Source organism: Coturnix japonica, chromosome 3 (genome assembly GCF_054131305.1).
Source record: "Coturnix japonica strain WE chromosome 3, WE-NBRP24, whole genome shotgun sequence".
NCBI lineage: Eukaryota > Metazoa > Chordata > Aves > Galliformes > Phasianidae > Coturnix > Coturnix japonica.
Genome location: NC_140665.1, coordinates 37,509,165 through 37,536,008, shown reverse-complemented (window position 1 = coordinate 37,536,008; position 26,844 = coordinate 37,509,165). Strand labels below are relative to the sequence as shown.

At 42.1% G+C, this 26,844-nt stretch overlaps 1 protein-coding gene across 7 annotated transcripts in view; it reads left to right on the top strand.

Annotated features, from left to right (window-relative positions):
• Nucleotides 1–26,844, top strand: part of SLC35F3 (solute carrier family 35 member F3) — a 130,633-nt gene that overhangs the window by 87,038 nt on the left and 16,751 nt on the right. For 4 of the 7 annotated variants that reach the window (XM_015857842.3, XM_015857841.3, XM_085543392.1 and 1 more), the window contains one exon: nt 15,031–15,355. In XM_015857842.3, the coding sequence (XP_015713328.2) occupies nt 15,031–15,355 (325 nt within the window). Of the gene's footprint in view, nt 1–11,246; nt 11,296–15,030; nt 15,356–26,844 lie in introns of those variants that run through there. The other 3 variants (XM_085543394.1, XM_085543393.1, XM_015857843.3) reach the window with 2 other exon arrangements.

Below are 26,844 nucleotides of genomic sequence, written 5' to 3'. Positions count from 1 at the left end.
ACCTCGTCCAGGCATCTGTGTTCTCCTGGGGTGGTCCCACCGGCACGCACTGGGGAGCAGCTGGGGCTCTATGGCCCGGATGGCCATTGCAAGCCCAGCAGCAGGGAGGGCTCGTCTCAGGGACCGTGGGACCTCCGGAGGCTTCCAGGACCTTTAAAGAAGCTGGGCGTACTCAGGAGGGCTGCCCAGCGTGCCCCGAAGCTCTGGGCATAGCGAGTGGGAGGCCTCTGGTTTGATGTAGACAGCTGTAGACTATGTCCAGAGCAAGGCAAGGGGTGTGAGTGAGGGTAGAGAGGTAAGATAGACCAGGGTAAGTGGAGGAACTCGGAGGTGTGGGTAAAGAGGAGTTCACCTGAGGGGTGGATGTGGGGCTCGGTTCCTGAAGGGAAAGCAAACAGGTTTGGGGGACCCATGGGGGGATGTGGGAGCTGGCTGGGAGAATGAAGTCAGAGTGAGAAAACGGTTGGCTGAAAGGAATGGAGGGAGGAGAAGCAGATGGGGACATGCAAGAGGTGGCATAGAAGGGGGAGAAGGAATCCAAACAGAAAATAGCAGTATGGGGTAAAATGTGACTGTGAGATTCCATGGAAAGATCACAAGGAAGGGGGGGGGGGAAATGGTCTTGAAAAACTAAAGGGAAAAGACAATTTGTAATGATTTGTCTGTGGAGAAGAAAGTATGAAAATGCAAAAATGCCCAAGATGATGGGGGGAAGGAGCTAAATTCTGCAAGAAAAGTGAAATATCAGGAATACCTGAAGGCTGTGATTTTGGGTCATGGATAATGTAGCTGTTGCATTCTCCAGCATAAAAATCTCCTAGTATAAAGGCAGGGGAATGGATCTAAATTTTCTGACTGAAAGGAGAAGTCTGATTTTCATTACATTGTAACTATAATTTTTAAGAGCCCTTGCAGTTAGCTCCTGGTGCCCAGCAGTTTTGCTCCCAAGATTTGTATTGGAGGGTCCTCTGAGCTGAAAGCATGGCTTCCTTTCTCTTGGTGCACTGCACAAGCTTTATGAATCATAAATAATAATAACCCACTAGGTTCTAGCTTTGAAATGTGGGTCATCCTTCTTTTCTACCAGTTCAAATACAGTTTACTACCTACCTTATATAGACACAGAAGCAGAGCAGCCTTTCCCAGTGCTGCAGAATTGAATCTTTTCAAGCATGTCCATGTCCGCTGTGCACATCAGCTCTCTGATACCATATCACCACCCACCAGGGACTTTGTTGACCTAGTTGGGCTTTTCCTTCCTTAGTTTAGATTCTTCTTTTGTTACCACTGAAGGCAAAATCTAAATTGGTTTGATGGTTTATCATAGAAACCAGAGGTTGTATAGAAGCAGGTAAGGGTTTTCTTTGCTGTTTATTTCCTTTTAATGAAACTGACTGGAACTGTTTGAGAGGTTCTCATTCCAGATCAACCAACAACATTTTCTTTCAGACTAATACTGGCTAATTTTGCCACCTGGTGCTTAGAGCCATATGAAAAAGCCAGGATGTAGCCATAGACTCCAGTAAGACGGTGGGCATATGATGGACAGCTTTCTTTGCTTAGTCTGTATGTCAGACAAAGCTTTGAGTTGTGAGGTTTCTTTTGTAGCTGATATCCTTTGCAAAGGTGTAGCCGATGCTGCAAGACAACTTCTGCTTCATAGTTACGCTTATTTTCTTCCCTATCAACTACCACCAAAGCCTTTCACAGACCCTTGGCAGAACCATGGGGTGTATGTTTATCTGGAGGACAGTTAGCAAAGGGGAGCTTTTCATTGATATGCATTGCTATAAAGCCTTCTGGCAATCCCCCTATATTCTCCTGGTGGTGCAGGAGAATGTAGAGGAAGAAAAGGAAGATAAGGACTTTGTGCGCCTTCAGGAATGTGACTGCCATTTCAAATCATTTCAGAGACTGAATAATCAGTATGCACTGAGCCTGCTGCACTAGCACTTCTGAAGACAACTGTATCTCCACGCATCACTCAGGCAGGCAGTAACCATACCGTATGTTTTCTGTGCCTGGCACCATTGCACACACTTCATATTTGGAGAAGTGTAGGCTCAGTGCCTGTCTTGTGCTTGTCTGTCTTGCTGCTGATTGTTTTTTATCACCAGTTCCTATCCAACTGGCTGCTTTCATAATCTTTGTACAGAAAAGTTCCATGTACCTGTAGGACTGTCTTCCCTTCCATGGGAAGGCAAAGATTTCCATCCCTGCTCTTCCATCTTGGGGTTTCCCAGAGAGGTGATACCATCACGAGAAGGTCCAGGATGATCAATCACCTCACCTGAGAAAAGCCATCCTCCTCTTAATTAGTCCCTATGGACAGCTCCTTATTTTCTGTCCCCAGCAGGATGGTATTGCAGCCTCCCCATGTAGCACATTTCCTCTGCAATGTCAGGAAAAGGAACTGGCAATACTTGAAGTTGCTTGCAATGCAAATTATACCTCTTTGTTATTACACATGTATGTCTAAAGTTAGTTGCAGTGGAGCCAGATTCTGACACGTGCTCATTTGGAGTAACTTTGTTTGCATCGCTGGAGTTACAGGAAACTTGTTACGAGTACAAATGGGAAGTAAATTTGGCCTCTAATATATTTCCTGCCTGCAGGGAATTCATCACAAATGTATCAACACTGTAATCACTTTGGTAATAAATCTTTTTAGTTTCTTTAACAAGTGCAAGCTGAAGATCCCAACCACAGCAAAAACCTCCAAGTGCGACAGTATGCTTCCTTCAGCTACATGATTTTAATTATCCTCATTCTGTAGATGGGGCAGCCAAGAAAATGCAGAATGAAGCGACTTATGTAAAAACAAGCAGCTCATCTTGTCGCAGAACAGGCAGGAAAAGACAGACCCCAGCCCTAGATTAGTGTTCTGGCCTCAGGAGGGCGCTCCCATGAAGGCACATGTGGTCAGGGTGCCAGAGGACTTCTTTTACTTAATAATTTTCTGCCTGTCCCTAATTAAACTTCCCCTTTTGAGAAAGTAAATTAAAATGCTGCATGAATGTATCTCTGCATAAATACTGTGCTCAATTAGCAGCATTCTGTTAGTGTTATCTACAGGTTTTGGCCATCAGACAGTGCTGCTTCTTGCTTTGAGCACTAAGATGTACCCCACTAAAGTTTCACCTGGAAGTAAGTATTTGTTGAGCAAGAATTGTGCCCAGTGATCTCCTTTTTCTTATGCGAGAAATAAACTTTGTAGAAGCATACAGTGCTTGTGTAATTCTAGAAGAGGGAGGTGGGAAAGCAAAAAACAAGCTGGTGATTCAGTGGTTCAGCCGTGGTTGCAGGTTTGCCTGTGCTTCCCCACCAAAGTGGCCTTGGAAAGGAATATGTGCTGGCTTCCTCATGGAGTAATTAATTTGCAAAATGTCTGCTTTTGTTCAGCCTATCTTCCTGCACTGAAGGCAAAAAACTATCTGATTCTTTGATGTGAATATTTGTGATAAGGGCAGAGACCATCAACCCACCCTGTGCTTACTCTACAGCTGTAGGAGCAGCTTTCACTCTCTTCTGGCTGGAGTTGAGATTAAGTGTATGGGATGAAGTTAATGGTGATAACAGAGGAAGGCTTTGCATTTAGGTATGGGAATTAATGGGGTAGTAATTTCTAGCATGTCTGCTTCTCCCTTGCACCTGTCAGTATGTGCTCCGGGTAAAGCCCAAAGCAAAGTCAATGTAACTTACTCCTCTGATGGAAAAGGGACACCCTCTTTCACATCCATGTACTGTGTGGTAAGCGTGTATAGGTAGTAATTGCACTTTAGTTTTACCCCGTGTAAACTTTTGCTCATTTTTTCTTATATATTGCAGTGTGTTCAGTTAATACAACAGCATATTTGAGCAGATATCCAAGATCTTGTTCCAAAGGAGTGAGGAGTTTCTTGTTTCATAACACCTGGCACCCTTCCCACATGGCGCAGTGCTTTCCTAGTCTTTAAACAGTCTCAAAATGAGCTTCTCTGAGCTGTGCTAGGCTTACTCACTGGGGATTCCTGCCAGCTCATCTTTGATCATGTCCCACTCGTCGTTTTCTATACCATCTTGCCTGTGCAAAATCATGAGCTATAGGTTTAGAGGTGACTCATTACTTCTGCATTGTATGTCTCCTCCCCAAATGCTACAGAAATAAAAAAAGACTGTAAAATGCTGATGTTACTGAACGAATGCTAGAACTAATGCTTTAATGCATCATGAAGCAGAAAGTAAATTATTCAAGATTTATCCAAGCTGCCTTACTTTGGTGGCTGAAATGAGCCGATATGTATGCAGTATGGACAAACAATATGTTCATTTACAGTGACAGAATGTAACAGTAGCAACCATTGGGTAATCTCAGATTTAAAGACCACTGTGTTTTATCCATGTATCTCTAAATGGAGCAAGGTGCATTTCCTAGTCATCTTGAACCCATCTAGGCACTTATCTCAAAAAATAAGCATTTACTAATCTAATACTAATTTAATGATAGATTTCTTCCATAAGAAGGTGGGAAAAGAACTAGTTAAAAATAACAGTATAATTGTTACCAGTACACATCATGTGTTGCCTCTTGTTTTGATAACTTACGTGGAAGAAAATATTGCCCCTCTTTTCATAATGGGAGCTAACTGCAGATGGGAGGGTACGTAGCATAGAAACACTTCAGTATGGGAGCTGGAGTTCAGAAAAGACTAGAAGTTCGACATAAACTTCTATGATCACTCAACAGATATTTCCCAGCCATTTCCCAGTTACAGGGCACAAATGTAGTATCACTTCTATTGTAGCTGTCTTAGCCCATTATACTGAGCACAGCACATTCACTTCCCTACTAAAGTGGTTCTCTCAACTTGGCTGGAGTACCATCAACCTTTAATCTGAAGCCCAGTTAATCTTCGTTAATTATAAACTATGAGATGCCACTGCAGACCTGGACGGCATCCTGCAGAAGGAGGAATTTGGCCAATAAGAGTGTAGGTTTACTTTGTAATCATCACTGAGTTTTGCTGGCAGTCATTGCAGCATTAGATCAAAGGCAACAGGAAACAAGGTGTTCTTAGCAGTGCAGAGATGGCTCGCTTTCAGGCAGAGATGCCCACCAATTGTGTTGGCACTGTGTACTGGAGAAGCCAGGCACCACCTCTGATGTTAACAGCCTTGTTCCAGGAACTTAAATCTGCTCTTATTTGTCATAATGCAGAGGAACCTAGTCTTGAAATTTTGAGAATCCTTCCTGAGGCATAAATCTCTTTGCAGAACCTAGCATTGTTTGGTTACACAAAAGTTGTGTGTTGACTCTTCTTCAAATAACAGTAATAGTTTTTGCTCGGTATCACTATTTCTGGCCAAATAACAAACTCCTTGGATGGAAAAACCTCTGAGTCTCACAAGCCCCGTAATTCAGTCATATTCCAATACTGGAGTGAGGAAATATGATCAGGATACGGAATCACCTCAGATTCCCTAGTTCAGCTTTCAGCAAGGGTGGCGCTGTGTTTATCTCTAAAAAGTATGTCTTTTGTAGCTGATTAAAACAAAAGAAGGTTACAAAAACCTCTGTTATTGAAAAGAGGAAAGGGTATCTATCAGGTAGAAAATAGAAACTGGGATCTTTGCATGTAGTATTGTTTTTGCTCGGGGTTGTACTAAGTTTCTTCATGCCAACACAAGTCTAGCCAAGCCTTGCTTTGTTATCAAAGACCCATCCTGGCTGGACTTGCTGGTGAGAAGTGAGGAGGCATCCTCTTCTTTCTTCTGGTAGATCAGTGAGCAGCAAATTACGTGTGGAATTCCATGATTACGCATATGTTGCCTTAACTGTTGTGAGCACACTCAGATCCACGTCAAGTCTACTCTCATATCTGATTATTAGTTGACAGAGATGCTCCAAGTATCGTGCTCTTAAGTTGGGACTAAAGAGGCATCATGTTTTAAGTTCAAGAGCAGATTAACCCTTTATCTCCTAAGAAAACAATTAACTGGACTTAAAATTCAGTGTGTAAAGGACAAATGGGCTGTGACAAATTCTTGTATATAAAACTGTGTGTACCTGAACACCCTGCAGCTCAGAATTTTGGAAAGCTATGTAGGAGAGAAATAACATTATCCCATTTTTTTATAAACTGCAGCCAGCATAGACTGAATTCATGCCAGTATGAATTCACTTACCTCTTAATAGAATAATAATAATAGTATATATGTACTGATATAAATGTAGTATTCATGTCAGTTTAAGTAGCTGGATTCCCTTGGAATGAAACCATTGCTCAGGAAAGATGTGGCACTCAAACTGCTAACTAGTTAATAGAGCAGTTCCCTGTGGAGAGCACAGTCTTGTTTTTTTTACCAGAACAGGCACTTAAACCATCACTTAAACCTTTGGTTAGGATGAAATTTGCATACCCTTCAGCTCATATTTGCACAGAATCCCATTTTGCTCATGACTTATTTTTGTTTTAATGAAAGTTCTGCTTCCACAAAGATGTTGATTTCCAAATAAATAGCAAAACTCCCAATTTCAGTTTTGATTCAGGAAGGAAATGCAGAATAATGATAAAATATGGTTTTCCATAATATCATGAATATGTATCTCATAATCAGGGTTGTTCTTTATGTCCGTTTCCAGGTGCTATATTATAGTAATACAATGTACTGTAATAAGCACCCACTATTGTCCATTTTCACTCTGGCCTCCAGTCATGCATTCTGCTTAATAATGAAAAGGGTGACATTTAGGGGAACTACCCATCCTATAATGTTTAAAGTGGAATATCATGTTTTAATGAGGCTCATTTGAATGCCACAATTTTAATAGAATTTCTAAGCAGTTGCCTCTGAGGATGAATTAAATGGATTACGGTCCAAATTGCTGCAGTATAAGATTGATAATTTATCAGCTCTCTCTGTATCACTAGTAGGAATTAGAATATAGATTTTGCAGAAAGTCTTGCCTGAGTATTTGACAGAGGAAGAAAGGAATATATATGCTAAGCAGGAAAATTTACTGTATTCTCAACAAATACATGCAGATCTGCTATTTAATTACAACTCTTAGTAAGCTCAGGTGTGCCCCATCCCTGGAGGTGTTCAAGGCCAGGTTAGATGGGGCCCTGGGCAACCTGATCTAGTAAACATGGAAGTTTGGTGGCCCTGCCAGGCAGGGGGGTTGGAGCTTCATGATACTTGAGGTCCCTTCCAACCCAGGTCATTCTGTGATTATGTATAACATTTGACACGGAATAAACCAAGAATTAATATATGATTATAATTAGCAATAGAAGAGACCATAAAAGTGATTAGTACTTAAAGATTCAGTAGCACCTTTTAGAATAAATTATTTGGCATTAGATAAGTTATATGGATGTTCCAGTAATATGAGGAGTGAAGAGGCTTGACTGCAGGCCAACAGGCCAATTTCTTGCCCTGTTGAAATTAAGGTGAGATGATTAGATAAATCTAAATGTTCTGCATACATTATCCTAACATGACTTTTGGTGTAATTAAGTGATTTGTATCATAAATTCCAATAGCAAAAAAGAATCTGAACTCAGTTTGTAATTCTCTTGCTTTGAATCGGTGCTCAGGCAAAGTTCAGCATTTAAAGGTACTTCCATTCATCTTGGAATTTATGCTGTAAACTCAAGCAAACTCAAGCCTTCTGACCTAATAGTTTAATACTCTGGTTTTGCTCTTTGAAATAACCATTACTGTCTTGGTTCTTTTTGTATTGATCATAATATTGTCATGCTGTGCCATCATCAAACTAAGTGCTATTATTTTTTATCTGTTATCTGTAAAAGTATTTAGATACTCTATTGAACTTCTACAGTTTCTTAAATGTGATCTAAAAACCCACATGTGCAGTGTCATTTGCAAATATTCTCATTTAAAAACTGCATTTACAAAGGTTTCTGAGGCTTCATTGTTTTTCCTTTATAATGCATTAATTGGTATTCTTTTAAAAAAAAATTAAAAAAAAATCCATCTCTTAGACCTTCAGGATCTAGCACAGTAAGGAGGTTGGGATAAAGTGCATAGACAAACCTAAGCACTAAGCCTTATAACCTTATCTGCCAGCCACCCACAGGAACTCACAGCTTTCCCCTTAGGAAGCCAAGAGCAATTTCCTCAACAAGCACAGAAACAGTCACCATATGGGGCCTGACCAGAGGTCCATCTGGTGCTGTTTCCAACGTGGTGGAATTGATTGGGAAGGTGTATTTCTAGCCCGAGATGCATCTCTTGCTCTGTGGGTGCACTGACAAGTGACATCTCCCTGGATGTAGGAAACAACTTTTTGCTTTGTTTTCTGCTTTGTTCCTAATAATTGTTAGCAGTTAATTTGAGTTCTTGTCTGCTCCTGAACATGTTGCCTTTTCTGTGGAGCAGCTTGGGAAGAGCTCAGGATTCCTTGTGGTAGATGGGCCAGAGCCTATTTGTTGTGGATGTAGTGCATGATTCTTGTACTCCCACCTGCATCTCTATATTAGTACGCTTGCTTCTGCATCCCCCATTTTATTACTCAGTCATTTCATCAATTATCCTACAGTCCTGGATAACTTCATTTCATTAGGAAACCGTTAGCTCATCACTTGCCCCCTTGCTACCTATAATGACATTGAAGAGTGCAGGTCCCACAGCTGATGTCTGCAGAGCTTCAGTCACTTCCCTCCATTGCTTTTTTCACTCCTTCCTGGTTTCCTATCTTGAACTGAGCCTTTGGTCCATTCCAGCACTTTCCTTGGCTGCTGCTTATTTTCTGTACAACCCTTTAGAGTTGTCTGGGATTTTTGGGGATTTGTTGTTTGGAATTTTTGTCAGAAGCCTTTTAAAAACTTAGAAAGATAAACTCCATCTCCTTCATCAGTGCCCCTGTCAGCTCCCACCCACAGACACCAGGAAGGCTCCAGGTTGAGTAATCTAGCCAGTCCAATGGGTACCACTGAGCAGAGACCTTATGAGTATAGCTGAGCATGGCTTTATGTTATGCTAGGATGCTCGTTCCCCACTATTGCTCATTCTAATACTTACTGCTGTTTCACAGTTGAGTTGGCAGCTAAATGGCTGAACTTTGTCTTCCAAAAAGTGGCGGGGGAGTGTGTGCTCCTCTTCCATGGCTCAGTGCATTAAGCACCCTTGCAGCTGTGGAAGCTCCCCAGCTAGGGGGAAGATTTTCAAATTGAATGTATTGACTTGCAGTCATATATTCAATTCAGAGAAAAAAACTGATCATGTCTCTTTATCAGACTTTTGTAAGGTCTTTCTTACTAGATAGAGAGAAACGCCCCTCAGTTCACAGTCACACCTTATTCGTGCGGTTGCTCTCTTGCAGTACATACATTTGCGAGCAACTATTTTGAAGGCTGAAGCACAAAAATAGTAAAATTTCATCAAAAATGCTCCAAAAATAATGCCTCTTATTTTATCACGTTGCCCCACAATGTCAGATGCAGATGTTGGTGGTAAGGAAGTAGAAGTTGAACCTTCCCATCAGTACTGTGTTCCATGCCGTTGCTGTGTGACAGATGGCAGCAGGACGGCCATCTGACAGAATGGTGTCTGACGTGGAAGTGGGTATGAAACGAAGGTGTGGAATTGAATTCCTTCATGTGGAAAAAGCTGCATGCCTTGACATTCACTGACACTTGCTTAGTATTGATAGAGATTAAACAGTGGATGTGAGCACAGTTTGGCAGTGGGTGGTGTGTTTCAGCAGCGGTGATAAAAACTGTGGGTCACCTCCACTAGTGCAGATTGTTACAAGCATGGCATGCAGGTTCTCATTCATGACCAGTGAAAAAAACATAGTTAATGGTGGTGATTGCATTGAAAAACAGTGTTTTGCAGCTGAGAATTTGCTCTATCAAACAGAGTTACTGTGTTCATTATACCTGTTGTAGTTTCCATGAAAGTAAATAGGAGGCATTATTTCAGAGTGACCTAAGTATATGAGGCACAAGAAGATTTCCTCTTTACTCACTGCAGCCCAGGCAAGCCAAAAGGTTGCACATCCATGCCTAAGACGTCACTCTTTAACCTCACCAACTGTGAAGAAAATGCCTCAGCAACACATCTGAATAAATGTCAGCTTTTCAGATTTAGACAGATAGTGGCAATTAGAGACATTATTTTGTGGATTTGGCACTTACTCTCCTCTTTACAGGATGATGCCTCAGCTGTTTTTAGCAGCTTAGTTCAAAAATCCTGGACAGCTAAATAATGCATAGCTACTGTGGTAGATGGAAATGGGATAAAAATACTTGAAGGAGTTTGAGAGTCTGCCACTGAGGCAAATATTATTCTCTGTCCAGAACATTGCCACCACAAGTCATTGTGTGTGATTTTAGGTATGTTGGTAAATAGTAATTTGTGAGCTAACTGTTTACCATGGAACTCTCCATGTTACTGGATGAAGAGGAGGCCACATAGCAGCCAAGGTTGTGCAGATATACCTTGTGTAGCATCCAGCTCTGATCCTTCTGCACATGACATGCTTCTAGTGTTCCTAACTACTCAGAGGATCAGGTGCTGTGTTACAGGATTCTGTCTCATTTCCTTCTCCCTTATTTATTATAAGCATGCCATACTTTTGCAAGCTTTACAATCCTGTTTTCTGCAGTTCCCAAACAGCTACAAAACATTTAAGAGGCTAGCAAAAAAAAAAAAAAAACAACAAATGCCTTGAGGACGGTTCATTTGTAATTGTCAGAGACCCTGGTAAGGATTCTTACTTCTTTCAAAGATTTTTCAGAAGCCTGACTCAGAGCTGTTTAATAATGTGCTTACATTGTGCTTGCATTCAAGCACATTCATAGCCTGGGGAAGCTGGTGGAGCTGTACGTAATCATTAGGCACATGTTTCAGTCCCTAATAGACAGGACCTTAGTCTGTGCTTGGTGTCTCTGAAGGGCTGGCAAGAGCACAGTGTGCTTTTGTAGTACTTCTTTCAGTCATTTACTGATGAGTTGGCAACAGCTAAAGCAGTTCACTGCTGACAACTGTATGTATATATATTTATCTGCCCAGCTCAGAGCCTGCCACGCTATCTGTGTGGCTTTACTCTTGGGACTCACTTCACTCAGGCACCTACACTAGTCAATTCTGAGCTTGCCACCTCAGACTGTTTAGGGCTAGTGGAGAGAAACTTGGAGAGGGTGATTCATCTGGCTTGTTTTATCATTTGCTTTGAGAGAAATCGTGCTATGGAAATGTCTTTTTTTTTTTCTGTCTACTAACTATGCAGAATGTGTAAATGACTGTCTCAGATGCACGAGTCTGTACAGCAGATGTCTCAGGCTGGTAAGTCGAATGCCACCCTTAGTTTCTGTCAGTATTACATGTTTAACAAAGACAGTGAGGTACATTATGGCCCTATAGCAAATGGTTAACTGGCAAGCTGTGCACAGGAGTCTCAAGCCATTAAGAGAGGTGTACAGTTCTTGAAGTAGACTGCACAGGCTGCTTAAAAGTGATACCATCACTGGGTGGCTCTTCTCTTAACATAATGCAAGCTAGCAGCTGTTGTCAGTGATAAAGGGCACTTCATCAAAGGTATATGTAGGATAAGCTGTGCATTCCAGTGCCTGATTTCTCCCTAAACTCAGGTTCACTAGCTCAGGTGCTGATGTCCCTACCACAGGTTTATGGAGTTATCTGAAAGGAGTCTCACTGTTAATGGAGGAAATGGAGAATGGCCGTTTTCTGGGGTAACGTATCCCAGTGGGAAATGACATTGGCAGCAGCATTGGAGGTGATTTCCTTCAGTTGCTGAGCTGAAAGGGAGGAAGCGAGGGAGGGATGGTTCCATTTGAGATTTATGAAACAGGAAAATGAATGAACAAAAGGGAGAATGAAATACTAAGTTTAGTAAAAGCATGATAGGCATTTTTGATCCATCTCAGCATCTTGATTTACTCTTTTTGGGGATACAGTAGCATACAGAGCAGTGCGCTGCAAAGGGCAAAGGAAGGAACACAGGAAGTCTGGAGGAACATGTCCAGAAATAAAATTCTTCAAAGCCCTGCCTCATCCATTCTGAAAAAGCCATTTTACCATTTTTACATTACCATAGAGTTTAGTGCCAGCTGGCCCTTGTGAAGTGTTACAAATAGGTTGAGAAGCTTCTCATCCACGTTGAGGGTTGCGGTCACCCCATCTGTGCACCTGCAGCTTTGGTGAGGAAGACTTTCTCCATGGGAACACGGGGACTGGGAAAGGAGAGCTACAACTCTGGATGTCATGCATGCCAGCCAGCAGGCAAGTCCTCAGCACAGTACATCGCACCCTGCTTTAGAATCATGGAATAGTAGAATTGTTTGAGTTGAAAGAGACTCTTAAACATCTGTCACGGGTTAAGCAAAAATCTAAGCCTGTCTAGGTTTTTCTCTGGATGGCATCTTGTCCCTTGGACATATCAAACACATCACACAGCTTGGTCATCCACAAATATGCTGAGGGTGCACTCAGTGTCATTGATGAAGATATTAAAGAGCATCAACCCTACTGCTGACCTATGGGGGACACCACTTGCACTGATCTCCATCTAGGCATTGGACCATTGACCACCACTCTCTGGGTACGATCTTGCAACCATCTATCAAACAGTTCACTCATCAAATCCATATCTTTCCAATTTGGAGAGAAGAATGTTATGTGGGATTGTGTCGAAAGCCTTTTTGAAGTCCTGATAGATGTCATCAGCAGCCTGACTGGTTTCCTTTTTGTGGTGCCCAGCTCTCCTCCTTAGGAAGCATTCCCATGGGTGTTCATGAATGTGTATGAAGTCTTACAGTTTGATCTTACTGTGACAGTGCCCATTAGAAAAGCTTGAGGGGAAATTAAAAATTCACTCATCATTGTAGGACTTGTGTGGTGAACAGTAAAGAAGGTGCTGGCATCTGTACAGCATTTGGTGAAGTTGAAATGATTGTACCATTGTACTGCAAATGAACCCTGACCAATCCATGCAGGCAATAGGGAAAGAGGCGTTCATTATAAGAAGTGGTGTAAAGAAAGTGCATTAAAATGCTTTTGAACGAGCTAGAGCTTCACATTCAGCCTTATTTCATTTCTCAATTCTCCTGATGTTTAGCAGGTAGTTTGTAAGCTTCCTGCTGTATGTTGGACACAATACTGTGTTAACTCTGGATAATTTATTGGCTTGCTGATTTATCTCCCATTATATGAGAAGCTGCCCACACAATCTTCTGTAGAAAGCTAAAGTAAGTGTAGAGATCAGCAACATCCTCATCTCTTTAAAGCCACTCAAGCACCAACAATAATCTAGATGTTTATTCCATTGCTGCTGTGTGTTTTTCTTAGATCTCAAGATATCAGATGCTGCAGTTTTGTTGTGTTAGAGGTGAACTAATGATGCTCTTAGATCATAGATTTCTTGTAGATAAAGGAATAATTAAGCATGTTTACCCATTAGAATAAACCTCTTCTTTGGTATTGTATTAGCTTAGGTAAATACAAATTTAAGTTAACCTGCAATAAGATTTTGTAAAAGATTGTCCATTCCCAACACTAAATACCACCAGCATAAGGAAGGACTTCTGTGTGCAGATCTCTCTTAGTCTACTTTGAAAATATATGAATGTTTGGCAAAGTAGTTTCTCATTATCCTTTACTGAACTTACATTTCTCTTTCTGCCTTTCAATACACCCAATGACCTTTGGATCATTTCAAGTTCTAGACTGATGAATTTCAGCGTGAATTTCTGTTTCTTCCTAAAATGGATGGACCAACTGAACTGAAGTCACCCTTTCAAGAGAAAATACTGCTGAGTGTAGCATGCAGATGACTGTCAGCTTCAGCAACTGCTTAATGAGATTAATTTACACTCCCTAAAGGCAACGGTCTGCTGCTGAGGTCTGCCAGCACCTTTAGATCTCAGGAGGAATTGTAACACCTAACTTGGTGTTGCTCATTCAGTCACAGCCTAGATACAGTGCCTGCTGATAGTGGTAAGACAGCAAGGTTCTAACAACTCACGTTTAAGGAGATAAGTAAAGGGGCAAGGCTTTTTTAGGAGATGTATCATTATTAAACCCAGTGCTACAGTATGAAAAAGAGACAAGTTTTGAGAAACGTAAGCCAAGAGAAGGAGGTTTTGATGGCTGTCATGCAGTTGATTTGAAACCAGAAATACAGCAGGTGACATCTTTAAAAGTGTTGCCTGTTTTGTGCTTCGTCTGTGTTTGGGATGGTGAGTGCTGAGGTGTGTCCTGAGAACCTCCTCTACTTTGGTGTGCTGGGACCAGCAGTAAGGTGTGTGTGAAACTGAGCTTTCAAGCAGAATCCTGAGTGAGGTTAAACAGGGGCATGTTGAAGTTAACATGCTGTGTTGTGTTTGGTGCAGAGCTAGTGCTGAAAAAAGCAAGGGCCGCCTAGTCTGAGATGTTGCTAGGGCAGCCTGTGGGCTGGTCTGATTTTTGCCACTGGGCTACAGCCTCAGGAGAGCACTGAAATGCTTGGTGATCCAAGTTCAGTGTGAATCACAGAACATACATGGTGGTGGTCACACTTAACTGTGAGATGAAACACACTGCGCCCTTCCTCCTCTCGAAGAGCCATTCTATTGCATAAGCTGCCCAGTTCTGTATTTTCCAAGGCAGTAACATTTTGAAGTGTTGTTGTAATCTGTTTTGCTGCGTTCCTACACTCAAATCCATATTTTTTACTCATTTACATTCCCTAACAGCATCAGTTTTAAGTGATGTGTTAAATCTTTCTACGTACATCAGAACAATGTGCAATTTTAATCTCCATTTACTCAGCAGCTCCTAAATGTAGAGGTGATAATTACCGTTTACATTCTAACTATGCTTCAGTTGAACCAGAGGCCTTGCAATGATCTAAAAAAGAATGGCATTTTGTGGCAAGGTCTGCTTTGGTTGTTTGTTTTTTTTCCTGTTGATACTGCTTGTTTTGCTGGTAAAGCTTCACCTGACTTCAGAAGGGCCCCGGGGTGTGAAAACTGAAGCATTGCCTGGACTTCCCTAGTAAGCCTTGTGTTTTCTTCTCCCCAGGGGATGAGCGCTCCCGGGAGTCCCCAGCCCCAGCTGAAGCACAGATGCAAGCCGGGGTGGAAGGAGGTGGAAGGGTGAGCCGCTGTTGCTGGAAATGCTCCGTGACGCAAGTCAAGAAAATTTTCTGGGGTGTGGCCGTGGTCTTGGGTGTCTGCTCGTCCTGGTCGGGTTCTACCCAACTAGCAAAACTGACCTTTAAGAAATTCGATGCGCCCTTCACTCTAACGTGGTTTGCAACAAACTGGAACTTTTTATTCTTTCCTTTGTATTATCTTGGACATGTTTTTAAGTCAGCTGAAAAACAGTCTCCGAAGCAGAGGTACAGGTATGGGAGCTTTTGGTTTTTTTTCTCCTGTGGCTCTTGCATGGCGCTCTGCCCCTAAGCAGGCTTCTTATTCAATAGCTTGAGCCTGCATTTGCTTGCCTCTTCAGGTTTGTTGGAAGGTGTTCTGAATTAATTCCATCATGCGCTAGATGTTGTTATTATTCTGAATAAGGTTTGACTCCAAAACTAAGAAGTCTGGGTTTGTTCAAAATACGTAGAGTTCAGTTAATGGAAGTCTGCATTTTCTGTAATTACTTCTCAAGAGTTTTCTATTCAAACTCATGTGGCCATCATTTTTTCATTGGTATTTTCTTCCTCTACCTTGCAGCTGACTTTCATGGTGATCTCTTGAGTAAGCTAAGAAAACTTCCAAAATCAGGACTCGTGCAGTGCCTCAAATAGTCAAGTAAAAGGCACTGCAGTATTTTCCTGGCATTATGCCCCTACATCTAAGCTCATACTTTGATCCCAGTTAAACTGGAGCAGTTTTGTTTATTTCCGGGAGGAAGCACAGTCATAACTAAGAACAGCATTTTGTCTTCAGCACACCTTATCTTCACAGCATGCCAAACCCACAGAGCCTGAAGCACTCACGGAAAGCCCTGAGTGCCCATCCTCCATGAGGGGCAGAGGATGCTGCTCAAAGGACCGCCTCTTGGTGAGCGCTCCTTCATTTCATCTTTTGGCTTAAAAAAGGCATCTGGGACAGATGGGATGAATCAGCCGTCAGGACGTCCTGTGTCAGAGCCTCCCTGATACATGAAAGGATGTGAACACGTTTTCCCCTTCTGTTACACAGTGGGACTCACAGCTTTTTAATGAAGTAGCTTAGAAAATAAACAGTATGAAGTACACGTTTCTCAGCTTCCAGCTGTGCAGCAGTGGGGAAGAAACTCGCTACAGGAAACATGTAAGAATTCAGGGTACTTAGTTGTTTTATACCTCCAGATTACTAGGGTTGAGATTATTAATGTTGACATTGTGTTTTTTAGCTTTAGTTGTATTTTCTTCCTGTTCTGAATTATTGAGGCAGCTGCAGATAGAGGAACTTAATGCTGAAGGTCGTAGAGCAGAACCCAGCAGTTCTAAAGATGTTTTCATAAGATGCCACATTTCCTGCACTTTGTTCTTCAGCTTGCGTTTGTCATTTGCTCCATAGCAGACATAGAGGCTTTAGAGATGCCGGAAGAATGAAGAGCAAAGAAAGCAACACCTGAATCTAAAAACAGTAACAAATGTCAGTCCCAAACAGCTACATTTTAGTTTCTTTGGTTTGTCTCTCAGTGTTTAATGATTTCTGAGATGGAGGGTGGCTGTGGTTCACCGTGTCCCTGAGGTTAAAGCCAGAGTATTATACCCCTCCTTGCTGCTGTTAGTTGATATGGCTGGTAGCTTTATGTCTTCCATTTAATTGATTGATGACTGAGTTGAAGAGCAGGTGCACGACCTGCAGCCTGTTTGGAATAAAGGGGGACTTCATTACAGATAAGCCTGCAGCAGGCTTAGTGAATAAGTTCATCTGTGAGTCTGAGTAGTAGACTGACCGGAGGGAATTTGCCGGGTTTTTATTGCTGTGGGTGTAGATGGATATTTGGAGACTTGGCTTTGTTTCTTAGCTTTGCTGCAGGTTTGGTTTGTGGCTTTGAGCAAGTCTCTGTAGATCTCTGATTCTTTCTGCTCTCTGGATGAGGCAGAGCTTCAGAAGGAGGACTGTTGCCTACCATGTGTTCATGTAGCATAGTTATCTGAACTAAGACCTTTCAGCGGTGCTGCACAAAGAACTGCTGTACTTCTCATCAGCCTGCTCCGTCATAGCTGAGATCTCACTTGCACGTAAGTCAGATTCTGGGCTCTAGGATCCCCTCCTAGTTATTCCCTGTATTTGTGTATGCAACTATCTAGAGACTTTATAGGTCTGTGTGAGGCATAACCATCTTCAGGAAAGCTTGTGCTCCGTTCACAGCCAGACTTGTTAGGGAGGCACTGGAGAGGCTTCTAGACAGTTGATAGACAGTTCTGATGGGGAGCTAACAAAAAAACTTCCTTAATCATTTGCTACTTCTGTCTTCCACATTCATGTATTTTATAGTATACATATCTAAACCCTCTAGCAGGAGTTTGCAATGAGATAAATGTAGAGCAGGTAGTTGGAGAAGGTAGAAATATGACATCTAAGTAACCTCCTCATAGTAGGTAGTTGCATGCTAAGTAATATCCTGTGTAAGCACAAGTAGACATAGCAGTTGTGTCTGCAGCAGAGAGTCGCTCCTGATTTCACTGAGGCAATGTTGCAACTGTCCAAATTGTATCCACTCTAGCAGAGCCCAACAGAAAATCTCTTCCCTACTTTTGAGGTTGAATTAAGACGAACCATAATACCCACATTCACATACAAACTGATGCAGGCTCCCTGTGCAGCTCCATCAAATTCAAGAGTTGTGCCCAAATGTGGATCGATCCTGGACAGTTTGTCCCATGCTTGCTGCCAGGGGTGCCATGCACCCTTTGTGCAGGACTTTGTCCTTGGGATATGACCCAGGAAATTCTAGCAGGCCACAGGAGAACACTCTGGGGTCATCACTGCTCTTTCGCTTCTTGTGCGAGTGCTCACAGGCTTAAAATAAAAATACAGTACTAAATTATCGTTAATTTCAACTGTTGTCCAGTCCAGAAATAACATATGTAATGATTTATGCACCTAATGGATCATTTAAGAGCACTTCATCTTGACTTCATACTTTTTGCTTCCAAACTGCTTTATAAAATGACACATTTAATCTGATGAGCCGCCCTCCATCATACTTAACATTATTAATTTATGAGGTAACATAAATTAAAAGCACTGGAGATTAAAGCTTCTTGTGTGCGTGGAAGATGAAACTGAAATCCCTATAAAACCTTGTTTAGCTTTGTGTCTCTCCGGGCAGAGGAAAACATACCTTCGTAAAGATGCAGTCTGTGTGCCAGCTTAGGGGAGTAGCTGAGGATTCTGTTCTCATTTTAGCAAGAGAATACCTCAGAATGCTTATTTATTTTGACGATACAGTTTTATCTGAAGGTTTTTGAGAAGCAAAGGGCAGACTCTCTGCAATGGTCTGTATGATTCTTTATGGAATTGTTTATCACTGAGGTCTTAATTATTATTTCATAAAGTGTTGATGTGGCTAGCTACATTTTTACTACTGATTCTCAGCATTTTCTATGCACTTTTGTATGCTTTTGTGTCTCACTTACCCAACAGCATTTAAATGTTCTAGTACAGTTGACTTTTGGCATCCTACTGATTTATGTTACTGCTTAGGTGGGAGCATCACCACCAAAGCAAACTACATTAGCAGAGTCATAAATAAGCCAAAAAAACATCAAGGCATGGTGAATACGAGTGTTTTTAGCAAATGTCACCCAGTGAAGCATGTTTTCTTTCAAAAAGCTACAGTTTATAAACTTTATTTCTCTAATTCACTACATTAACCTTAAAATAATGCCTGTTTACTTTGTGTTCCTCACAATAAAATAATTTTTTTTACTCAAGTTCTCCTTAGCTTTTGGGGGGGAAAAATCAGCATCCAAAGAGCAAAGAGAGCTCTTGAATTTGGAAGGTATAGTATCTAATTCTTGCCTGAGTTAGATACAAATTAGGAGTATCTGCACATTACATTGTTTCGATCTATGGTTGTCTTTCAGAGCCTAAGTGTTTACTTAGAATTGAAACAGTTAGTTAAAAGTATATTGTTTATAGGTTTATTGTAGGCATGATCATCTGTGCATCTGCTGCAGGTATCTGAATTGTTGGTGATGTGTTATCAGCAGGCAACTGTATCAGCTCTCATGTTGTTTTCAGTGCTTCTCTGCAGTATCTGCACTTTTCCCAGGGTTTCTGGCTGAAAACAAGGCCAAATTGTACTACTGACCAAGCAGCAGAAGTAGCGACTCCTTCTGCAGAGGGACATAGTGTCTGAGGTAGGAGCAGTGCTGACGGGCATTCAGAGGAATTAACCTCTTCCTGATGAAAACTATAGTACAGAATCATTGAATCACGAGGTTGGAAAGGACCTACAAGATCATCTAGTCCAACTATTCGCCCACCACCATTGCTACCACAAGCTACTAAACCATATCTTGTAGCTCCTCATCCAGACACCTCTTGAACGCTGCCAGGGACAGCAACTCCACCACGTCCTTGGGCAGCCATTCCAGTGCCTGACCACTCTCTGAGAGAAAAAGTTTTTCCTTATGTCTAATCTAAACCTCCTCTGGTACAACTTGTGGCCATTTCCTCAGGTCCTGTTTATTGCCTGGGAGAAGAGGCCAAGCTCCTCCTCTTCACAACCTCCCTTCAGGAAGTTGTAGAGTGCAATGAGGTCTCCCCTGAACCTGCTCTTCTCCAGGCTAAATAATCCCAGCTTTCTCAGGTTCTGCTCATAAGACTTGTGCTCCAGACCCCTCAACAGTTTTGTTGCCTTTCTCTGGACACATTCCAGAGCCTCAATGTCTTTCTTGTAGTGAGGGGCCCAAAACTGTCACAATTGCTGTCCCTTTTCTTTTGAAAATACCACGTATCACAATGAGCAGTACAGTATGGGGACATCACACCCTGGAGGTGGCTCCTAGTTGCTGTCTTGTCATAATGCAGCTGTGCCATCTTATTGCCAGATTATCATCCAGATCATCATTTCAGCTGTTTCCTGGAGGAGACTTGTTTTCTTAGGTGATTAGTGATTAATGCCATGGTTTCTTGCTCTTTGTATCTTCTGAAATAGAATTTTCTCATTCAGCTGTCAAAATGCTCTGTGAGCTGCCCATTTTGGAAGAAGTATGTAGTCCTCCACTTCCAGAATATTTCTATACTATCTTCTTGTTCATATGAGTTTTTTCTTATACACAAGACAGTAGCAGGGATTAGATTAGATTAGCCTTAGATTAGCCTCCTTGGTGCCACGCTGCATATGCCAGCATTACCAGCTAGGCACCGGATGCCCAATTTCCTCCAAAATGCACAGGGAGAACAAACACCTGAAGAGGAGATGCAAAGGTGAGGCAATGGAGAGGAGACATGAGGTAAACAACATGATACGAAGAGGAAAAGTCTGTTTGCTGCTGGTGAGAGCCCTCCACTACTCCTAATGTTGGTAAGTTTAACAAGGTTCTCCTGGACCCAAGTTCAGGGTGGTAGTTTTTCTGCAGCTGTTAGTGATCAATGGTCCAGTTTGGACTTCTGTGGAATGCTAAGCAAATATAAAAACTGGGTACTGCCTGATCAGGAGAAGCGCATGTTCTTTAATCATGAGCCTGGCTTGTGAAACTGTTCCAAGGATGATTCTGTTAAGTGGTCTCCAGTAAACTAGGCTTGTTCCATATTTTTGTCTTATCTCCTGTGTCCTCGCAATAATTTTATTGTATGTTTCCTGTGAGGTAATGGTGCTTGAGGCAAAGACTAGAATCAGAAGTAATTCTTACTACCTAAACGCAGGGCATGTGCTATGAAACAATGTGTTTATATAATAGGTTTTGCTCGGAAAAAAAATGTCCTGCAGCACTGGGTGATCCCTGGTCAGCAGTTAAACTGCAGGCAAAGAGCTCTTCATTAACTGACTCTTTCTCTGGTTAGAAAAATAACCTACAAACTTCTGTACTGCTGGGGCTTTTCTCAGGAGAGCTCAAGGATAAATACAGCTATGCTGATCCTACCTATGCTGACCTCTCTACACTGACAGCAAAGCTGGAGGGGCCCCAGAGGTCTTCTCCTCCCTGCCCAGCCTCCAGCACAGAGAGGTAACTCAGTCGTCATATCAAGCACCTTGATACCCAGAGTACAAACTCATTAAACAAAGGCCATCCTACATAGGTTCTACCACGTTGTTTATAACAGCAACAAAAACAAAACAGCTCAGGAGGAAATGGTAAGGAAATTTAGGTTTTTTTTTCAGCTCAGATCTGTGTCAAAATATCTCAAAGGCTGTTACCTTTAAAGCTGCTTTAAAAAGGGAAAGTGCCTGTATGGTAACAGACTTTGTAGCTGTAATTAACTGCTCTCAATAAAGATGGATGATACAGTGTGAGAAGTGTTTGAGGCTGGCAGCACTAGGGAAGTGGAAAAATCCTTTTTGTCCAGCTGCCTAGTGGTTATGGACTACATCCAGATTTCCCAGAATTATTTGTGTTTGTATTAAAAGGCGGCCTCGTATAAATTCACAAGTACCTGGCTCAAGATCCTGTTAGGGCAGGGGCCAAGGGGTCTGGCCACTCTTGTTTGTTAGTCAGAGCTCTAGCTGGAGAAAAAGCTGGAGATGAAGGTTAACGATAGCATAGGTGTCTATAAACAGGGTGTCAGACCCTGAAAAATGCTGTCAGGCAGTTAATATTAGAACATCCATTGTTTTTTGGGTAGGTTTTTTTTTGCAGGGGGGGAAACAATGGTAAGATATGGGCTGATGGGTAAGCAGGTTAGTCTGTGCTCTTGCAAGCTCATGTACAACCTTTTCTGTGTTTTCTAGTGCTAAAATACCTATCCAAATGGTAGCTTTCTACCAGAATATCTGCTGGAAGAATGAGAAAGTGAACAAAATCCACTGTTGTTTCTTGTATAAGTGATGGTCAGTGAAAACCACTTCTCTGATGTTGCTATGAAAAGGAAACAGACCTTCGTGTTGGTTTGTTTGTCAGTCAGGGCTAATGCTCTGTGAGTTCAAAGGAAAAAGGCTCATTTACTTCATAGTCTCACAGTCATCACTGTGTCATGTGGGTCTCTTGTACTCAGTAAGCCTGTACTAATCAGGTCTGCTGTGGCCTTATTATCCATCCCCTCTTCCCCACATCCCTGACAGTGAAGTTGGTTTCACTTGCTCATGGCTTTTATAATTTCCAAACCACATTCCTTCTTTTTGGAGCTGGATGGTTACTTGTCTGTTTGCTTAAGCTGTTTATTTTGCTGTACGTAGAGACTCTGGCAACATTTCCTTCATATCTTTGAAAGCCTTCCATTGCACCAACAAAAATTTGAGATTCCCACAGGGTGAATGGGCCTCTGGAAGTCTGAATGAAGGATGACATCTCCTGTTTCTTTCAGCAGGTGCAAATGCTAAACTTGAGGTATCAGATCATTGTGAATGTCCTCTCAGCATTAACCTTCTGGTAGGACATTGAGCGTACTTGGATAATGTGAACCTGGGCCCATTCACTATGGTAGAACTTTTCTATATGTCATCTAGCATTTGTACTTGCATTGCCTCTAAAAACCTTGTTATTTTTTCTTCTTCATTTAATACTTTCTTTTTTTTCCCCCCCTTAATTCACTTCTCTGTATCTTCTGAAAATTGCATGATGCTTTTTCTGCACTGAAACTACAGTTCTCTTCACTAGTCTGGCTTTTTATGCTTTCAGCTGGAGTACATACAGATTTCCAAGTGCGGAAAGAAAATTCTTCAGCTGTGAAAAACTCTCCTATTAAATAACATACTAGAAAATGGCCAAAAATTCTCAATACTTCGTAGGAATACCTTGAGTAAAAATGAAGTTACAGCTCTGTAATTGTGTCTGATGTTTCTGCCATCTTACAAATAGTGCTGCTGTTAGGGTCTGAAGGGGCTCAGCAGCCATAGAGCCATATCCAAGACCCCTCTAATGTGACTGCAGTCATGTCAGAGTGTCTGTGAAGTATTTAACCCTACCACCAACAGCTATGTTGTGTGTTAACAGATTGTTTCTTAACAAGCATGAGTGTATAATTAAATTTATCAAACTGATAAGATACTTTCTTGGGATGTTTCCAAAGGGGGCATTTAATTGGCTTTATTTTTAGATTAACAGGAATCATAATGAGGGCATTCCACTTGGAAATCCTACCAGTTGAATGTATAGCTAAATTTGGACCTACTTTTCGGATGGCAGGCTGTAAAATATTACCTACTGCTTTATATCTCAAGAACTTCATTTGGTTCAAAAATTACCAATTGTCATCCCAGATATGTTTGCTGGAAGAAACCAGAGACAAGTAGTCTCAAAAAACTGAAGCCAAGTGTGTTTCCTCCATAACAATTGTGCTGAAAACAAGCTATTATCATTTGCCACTGTCATTCTGCTGATATCTGGAGTCACATTTTCCCATAAAGCCTTTGCCTGTTATGGAAGAGTGATTAACCCCAGATTTTAGACGATATAGAATCATCTCACTGGGGAGACTTGCAAAGGAGATGACAAACTGTATATTAGACTCATTGTAATGCCATGATCTGAATGTATAATGGTAAACTATCCTTCCTCAGTAACCTGGTCACAGAAGGGTGTGTTTGGTTTGCCTTCCTTCAGTGAGAAGCTTGGCTCTCCTGTGCTCTGGGCTCACAGCTGTGTCTATGGGGCTCTGCCACATGAAGCTCACTGACGGCACCTCCGAGATGGTGTGCAGCTGACAGGAAAAAGATGCAATAGTTCATTAGTTTTGTCATTCTGTATAATTCAGTCATTTTCAAAAGGAATGGCGCTGAAAGCTTTGTAGTACTGAAGGTGCATAATAATCGCATCAAAATTGCCCATCTGCAGCTAAAGTGAGATAATTGCCTAGGCGTATCTGCATTTGCAGAAGAGATTTTTGAATAATAAATGTTTATAAAGCCCTTCTGTCATCATGTTATCCAGTTCTCACCCCGTAAGCCAAACTCTCAATTCATTTACACTCTTTTCAAACCAAAAATAGCTCCCGTCGGTGCAGCTCTGGAGTTGGTCAGGATGAGGATCTGGGTGAGTTTGTCACTTGGAATTTGCTTCCAGCCCCCCAGAATCATGCATCAGCCAAATGAGAAGAGCCCTTGATTCTTTGCTGGTGCTATTTGCTGTGTCTTTAATAATGAAGTAAATGACTAGGTGGTGATACCAATTTTCAGTGGTACTGGCTGGTGCTTCATCCTGAAGGGCTCGTCCCAGAGAGATCCACAAAAAGGTTGAGAGATGAGCCTCATCCTGAAAACAGGGATAAATATCAACCTATGGCTTCCCACCAGTGCTGCTTCCTTCTCAGGAGCCTCTCCTTACTCAGAAGATCAGAGCCAATTCATCTTCACAGAATGCATGCAGGCTACAGACTGGCAGTAGCAGGTTAAATGCAAGGCCACTCTGATGAGGTTTATCACCTCACCTGCTCCCACAGATAAGCTCACTAGCATAGAATCTGGCTCACTCAGGACTTCAGACGTGATCCTGCTATGTGATATGCAGCTGTCAGTATGCCTGAAGGATGCCTAGTATCTGCCTTGGGCTTTGCCTCTGCTTCAGTCTTGTTCAGTGCCCAGCACCATGACAGGCACCCTGCTGCCAGGTGTCTGAGCAAAGGGCTTCACCTCAGCGACACTGCACTGCTGTGACTGGCGTTCTTCGTGTGAAGTGGTCTGAAAAGAAATTCACAGTTTACCACTGTGCAATCACAGTAAATGAGCCAGATTATGCCTTTTGTACGTCAGGATGTTGGATGGGGAACTTGTGAGGCACTGTGACTCTGAATGATCTGTGACTGAGGCTCAGTGAGTTGTGGTATTTTGGGCAGCATTCCTAAGGTCCTGCTGTTGGATTCCTTGCTCTTACTGATGACTGTGGGGAAACTAGTGACTTGTTTGGAAGGAGCAGTGAGCCAATAATGAAGGTTTTTGGAAATGGCTCCTTATTGTTGTGTGTATGTACATATACATGTATGTGTGTGCGTATATGTACATATGTATGCATGCGCCGACACATGGTAGAGGAGAGACAGGTGGCTTTACTTTTGGCAGTCTGAATGAAGGTTCCCCAAAGTCAATTTTCATCCCCTCCCCAGGAGCAGCCTTTCCTAGAGGAGGAAGCTGATGAATCCATTTCTTTCAGGCTCTTCTCAGTGGTGTGTTGTGATACAACAAGAAGTAAACTTGAACATAGGAAGTTCTGTACTAGCATATGGAAGAACTTGGTAAGGGTATTGGAGCACAGGTTGCCCAGAGAAGTGGTGGAGTCTTCTTCTATTGAGATATTCAAGATCCAGCTGGATGCCTACCTGTGCGACCTGCTGTAGGATTACCTGTTTTAGCAGGGGGATTGGACTTGATGATCCCTTAAAGTCCATTCCAACCCCTGAAATTCTGTGATTCCCACCGTGACCAGGGAGGGGCATTGGTAAGACTGATGTCCAAAATAAGTATCTGCATTTCTTTAATAATGTGTTTGAACACAGTACTAATTCTGTGGAATCCTGTAGCAGAAGTCATTTCTGCAGACATTCATTTTCCTAGTAGAGGGATATATGGAATAGCCACTAGACATAAGTTGTAGTGGTGACTGAAAAATTCCATTGAGTGTCCTTCAGATCAGAAGTTTTCCTGTAAAATGCAGAAATGTTTTAAGAGGGGGGGAGGGAGAGGAGGGGAAAAAAGGCCACCTATGTTGTGCTAACTCTAGGGTAAATGTAGGTTCATGCCCTTGTCTGGGGTGGACAAATCTCCTTGCACAACGTGTGCCGTGTTCTGTGGGTCCCTGAGGCCAAGTGTAATCTCAAGGATCAGGCCCCAGATTGTTTGCTGAGCAAGCTGACACCTGCCTTCCTGCAGTGGGAAAGCTGCTTATTCTCAAGCACCTGTCTTCAAGCACTGCCAGCACAGCTCTGAAAATTCCTTCCCCTTTGAATTTCAGAGCAGGAGCATGAGCAGTGGTTACTCATGTGGTCCCTGTGAGAACAGCATGCCGGGCTGGCCCTCCCCACCAGCATGCCTGACCGGGCTGTAGGGTGGGTACTCAGTTCCCCTTATACCACCCTGCACTGCACTGCAGGATAGATGCAATGCCTTAGGCAGCAACCAGGAACCATGCCAGTCTTCTGTCAGCATGTCCAAGTGCCTGCTCTGGTTTGTTCAGTGCCCCAGGACAAAGTTGTGCCCTTTTCAAACAAGGAAGAAATAAAGCCTCTTCTTTCCATCAGATATGAATTACAGTAGGGTTGGAAGAGTTCTTGTTTGGAAAACAACCCATTTTCATTTTCTGTACACCTAGTCCTTTTGTCAGATTCTTAGCTTTTGATAAATAATTCTTTCTCCATGTCTGTCTGTACATACTGTCCTCACTTCCAAGATGAAAAACTCCCTCTAAACAATGTCTTGCCACCTTCTTCTGGGCTACAATCTTGTTGTGGTTGATGCCATACAGCGGAGATGCCAAATTTAACTGCTTTCACCTCTTTAAAATATCTATTTTAAACTCTTATTTCGCTCACCCATCATTCCTTTTGAAATGAGTGGGCGCTGACAGTCCTCGGCCCACTGAAAAAATCAATGTGGTTTAGGTACCTGAATATTAATTTATGCTTTTAATTTGATATGATCTCCTCAGGATTTTCAGTGTGAGCATAGAGAAATTCACTAATTCCTTGCTGCTTGCTCATTTGTGCTGTTTGTGCATTATTTGTCAATTTCCTTTTATATTATCTTAATGAGAAATATAGTGAACTTCCTCAATATGAGATAATTTGTCTCTGTTGGTTT